The following is a 4,472-nucleotide window of genomic DNA, read 5'->3' on the forward strand; positions in this document are numbered from 1 at the left end:
AATCCACAACAAGACAATGAATCAACCAATAACTGCAAAGATAAAAGATGTAGTTCCTGTAGCGAAAAGGAGCAGATATCACCCATTGAAGATGATGAAACCGGTCAGATTTTGGTTACACAAACTCAAGTGGATAATACATTGGAGAAGACCAAAAGTATTCCTTCAGCGATTAAAAATATGCAAGGCTTGAATTTGGTTGTTGACCTCAATTGTGATATAGCTCAGAAGCAGGAAACCAACGTCAAAAGTAAGAAAGAGACGAACCTTCAGATTGAGATGACATCTCCTAATAGAGTTACTGTGGTTGTCCCTGAGGAACAACTAAAACAACAACAAATTATAGAAGAAGACACAATTGACTTCTCTCCTGTTACTAACAGAAGAAATAAGGACAATAAGAAAGGAAACAACTCCAATGCTATCAGAGCAAAGGATAACAAAAAGACTGCTATCTAGTTTCCATGGTTAATGCAATTTTTTGGAACATTAGAGGAGTAGGGACCAAAAAAGCCAATCACAGGCTCAAGAATCTCATCAAATGTCACAAAGTTGATTTTGTTGCCATTCTGGAACCATTCTTGAATATGAACAACATTGAAAAGTATATGAAGTACTTCGGATTTCATCATAGTCTCTCCAACTTAAATGGCCAGATCTGGCTTTTTTGGGTTGGAAATTACAACGCTTCTATTTTTAGCAATACTGATCAACAGAGCACAATAAAGTTGCAAAACTCCAACACTTGTAAGGACATTTTCATCACTACTGTATATACTAAGTGCGCCCCTTTGGAAAGGAAGGATCTCTGGGAGGATTTGGAAAGAGTTGACCAATCTATTCAGGGGCCTTGGTGTATCGGTGGGGACTTTAATGTCATACTTGATCCCGACGAAAAACTTGGTGGAAAACCACATAGAATGGCTAAAAGTTTCGACTTTAGCAGTTGTATGAATGCTTGTGAAGTGTCAAATTTGGGATTCATAGGTCCTAAATTCACTTGGTGTAATAATACAATTTCAAAAGAGAGAATTTGGAAAAGGCTTGATAGAGTTTTCATTAATGATGAGTGGGCAATCCTTTTTCAAACTAATATTGTCAGACACCTTCCTAGAGTCGGATCTGATCATAGACCCCTCTTAGTAAAGTGCTATGATAGTTCTCAATGTGGGATTAAATACTTTAAGTTTTTGAACTTCTGGGTTGATCAACCTTCTTTCAGGCAACTTGTTGAGGATACTTGGAATGTTCATATCGCTAGAAATGCTCAGTGGATTCTACAGCAAAAGCTAAAAATCCTCAACAAGAAACTCAGCCACTGGTCTCGGAATGTAGACGGTAATGTTTTTGACCATGTGAATAAATCCATTATGTTGAATCTGGAAGAATCAGATCTGCTAAATACCAGTGATCTGAGCAGGGAAGAACTCAATAAACGACAGGCTGAGTATATTAGATTGATGAACCTCCAAGATAACATTTTGAAGAAGAAAGCTCAAACACGATGGTTTGAGGAGGGAGACTCAAACACTAAATATTTCCATAGCGTTATTAGAGAAAGGAGAAGAAGACTCCAACTTAACAGAATCAAAAACCACAAAAACAAATGGGTCCAAGGAAGTGACAAGATTGCTAAAGCTGCAATCCAACATTTTAAAAACTCTTCAACAGTCCTCATTATTTTAATGACTTCAACATTTTGAATTCTATTAATCCTTGTATTACAGATGATGAAAACAACAAACTCATTGCAGTACCTGATTTGGAAGAAGTTAAAGTTGCGGTTTCAGTATGAGTGCAACAAGTGCAGCAGGGCCTGATGGATCTGGTATGTTTTTTCATAGTTGCTGGGATATTATTCAAGACGATATTAAGAACTATGTTCAAGATTTCTTTAGGGGAAAGAACTTGTCTAAGTTTTATTCACATACTTATCTGATTCTTATTCTTAAAATAGATTCTCCTTCTAATTTTTCTGAACTTAGACCTATTAGTTTGAGTAATTTCACTTGTAAAATTATTTCCAAAATTCTTGCGAATAGGCGTAATCCCTTGTTGGGTAGGATAATCTCTGATAATCAAAGTTGTTTTGTTAAAAGTAGATCAATCACCGATAATGTTTTACTTACTCAAGAGATTGCTCAGAGTACTAAGCAATACAACGAAGGCGGCAATCTAATAATGAAGCTTGATATGGCCAAGGCATATGATAAAATGTCATGAAATTTTTTAATGAGTGTGTTGAAGAGGTTCGGTTTCTCTGGTATTTTGCTTGATATGATTTGGAGGATTATCGCCAATGTCTAGTATTCCATTCTCATTAATGGAACTAAAGTGGGGTTATTTTAGCTCCAACCATGGCCTTAAACAAGGTGATACCCTCTCTCCTTCTCTCTTTATCATTGGCTCTGAGCTTTTATCTAGAATGTTGAACAATCTCAGCTCCGATGAGAATTTTACTCATTTCAGCATGAATCACAATGGTCGTATCATTAATCATCTAGCTTATGCTGATGATATAGTGATTTTTAATGGGGGTGACAATAAGACCATCAAACTTATTAAGTATCAAATCAGGAGGTACGAGAAAACCTCTGGTTAGAAAGTGAATAATAACAAGAGCTTTTTCATTACTGCTCGAAATACTGCTCCTCAAAGGATTAACAGAATGCGAAGGATGACTGGTTATATGGATAAAAAATTTCCTTTCACTTATTTGGGTTGTCCAATATATAGTAAAAGAAAAATCTCAGTTATTTTGATAGTATGCTTGCAAAAATTGTTAAGAGACTAAATGGGTGGCAAAGTAGCATGGTTTCTCATGGAGGCAAAATTACCCTTATTAAGCATGTTCTACAATCCATACCTATTTATACTCTTTCTTCCCTCAACCCACCTAAGGGTACCATCCGTATTATCGAGATGCATTTTGCTAATTTTATTTAGGGAACTAGTGATGGTAAGAGTAAGTATCACTGCAGCAAGTGGGAAAATTTGTGTTTCCCGAAAGATGAAGGAGGTGTTGGAATAAGAAGCATGCATGATATCTCCAATTCCTTGATACTAAAAAGATGGTGGAGGTTCAGGACTCAACCATCTCTTTGGGCAGATTTTTTAATGAAGAAGTATTGCAAGAGATCACATCCGGTGAGCAAAAAACCTACTTCAGTTGACTCTCACACTTGGAAAAACCTAATGAAGATCAAAGCACAAGCTGAACTTCACATTATATAGAAATTTCAAGTAGGAAATTCCAGCTTTTGGAGGGACAATTGGACAGGTTTAGGGGCCTTGGCCAAGCTGTGCCAGAGCCCAGGTAAGTCTCCAAAAATTCTTATCAACTCTTTTATTTAAAATGGTACCTGGAACGTTGAAAAGTTAAGTACTGTTATTCCTAATTACATTGTGAACTTGATTTCTAATATTGTAATTGGAAATAATAATGAACTTGACTACCCCATATGGAATCCCTCCGAGAATGGTATTTTCACTAATGATTCTGCCTGGCAGATTGTTAGGAATCAAAGGTCAAAAAATAATTTCCTAAATAATCTTTGGCATAATAGAGTTCCTTTTAAAATCTCTTTTCTGGCGTGAAGGATATATAAAAGGAGGTTATCTTTTAATGATGTTATCATTAAATTCAATATTAACTCACAAAGTGATTGTTTTTGTTGTAGGATTGTACAAATGATACTATGCATCATGTTTTTGGAGAAGGGGACGCAGCGCAACAAAGCACATATGGAATACCATGGGAAATCCCCTTGAAATTCAACATGTAAATCAACCAATTGTCGACATCTTTAACAGTTGGTGGAGTATAAGACCAGAGAATGATATACATAAAATTCTATTGAAGATCACTCCTAGTATCATTTGTTGGGAAATTTGGAAACAATGGTGTTCTTGTAAGTTTGGAGGCCAAAGACACTTCTGTTACAGTAAGATGATTTATCAAGATTTTGGTCTTATCAAATCTGTAATGCTGAAATATTTTAAAGACTTGCAAGACATCAATCACTGGCCAACTCTGTCTCTCACAATAAAGAAGCTCTGGCCTTTTCAAAAGTTACATCAGGTTACTTGGAGTTTTCCTCAAGCTGACTATATTAAAATCAATACGGACGGTAGTTACTTACATGAAAGGGGTATGGCTGGTATTGGTGGAATTGTAAGAAATAGTCGAGGCGATATGGTCATGGCATTTTCCATTTCTGTCAGTTGTAATAGCAGTAATATGGCAGAGGCTTTGAAAGCCGAGTTTGGAGTGAAATAGTGTAAACATCAAGGATACACTAATTTCACCCTCGAACAAGACTCCACGATCATAACCAACATGCTAAACAATAATCTTGTCACTAATATGAAGCTGAAACAAGTGTTGGATAACATCAAAATTATCAAGAATAGAATTGGGATTCAAGTAAATCACTATTTCCGGGAGGGGAATCAAGTTGCTGACTATTTAG

At 36.1% G+C, this 4,472-nt stretch overlaps 1 protein-coding gene across 2 annotated transcripts; it reads left to right on the plus strand.

Moving 5' to 3' along the window:
- The first annotated feature begins 464 nt into the window (after positions 1-464).
- On the plus strand, positions 465-1,954 carry LOC124889280. Of its 2 annotated transcripts, none has more exons than XM_047400673.1 (2): positions 465-1,338; positions 1,421-1,954. In XM_047400673.1, exons 1-2 carry the CDS (start codon positions 465-467, stop codon positions 1,459-1,461), a joined length of 915 nt encoding a protein of 304 aa, XP_047256629.1. In that variant the 3' UTR covers positions 1,462-1,954. The 2 variants fall into 2 exon arrangements, with proteins under 2 accessions (XP_047256629.1, XP_047256628.1); XM_047400672.1 differs by having other exon boundaries at positions 1,728-1,954.
- Positions 1,955-4,472: the final 2,518 nt, after the last annotated feature.

The sequence above is a fragment of the Capsicum annuum genome, chromosome 12, assembly GCF_002878395.1.
Source record: "Capsicum annuum cultivar UCD-10X-F1 chromosome 12, UCD10Xv1.1, whole genome shotgun sequence".
NCBI classification, from domain to species: Eukaryota; Viridiplantae; Streptophyta; class Magnoliopsida; order Solanales; family Solanaceae; genus Capsicum; species Capsicum annuum.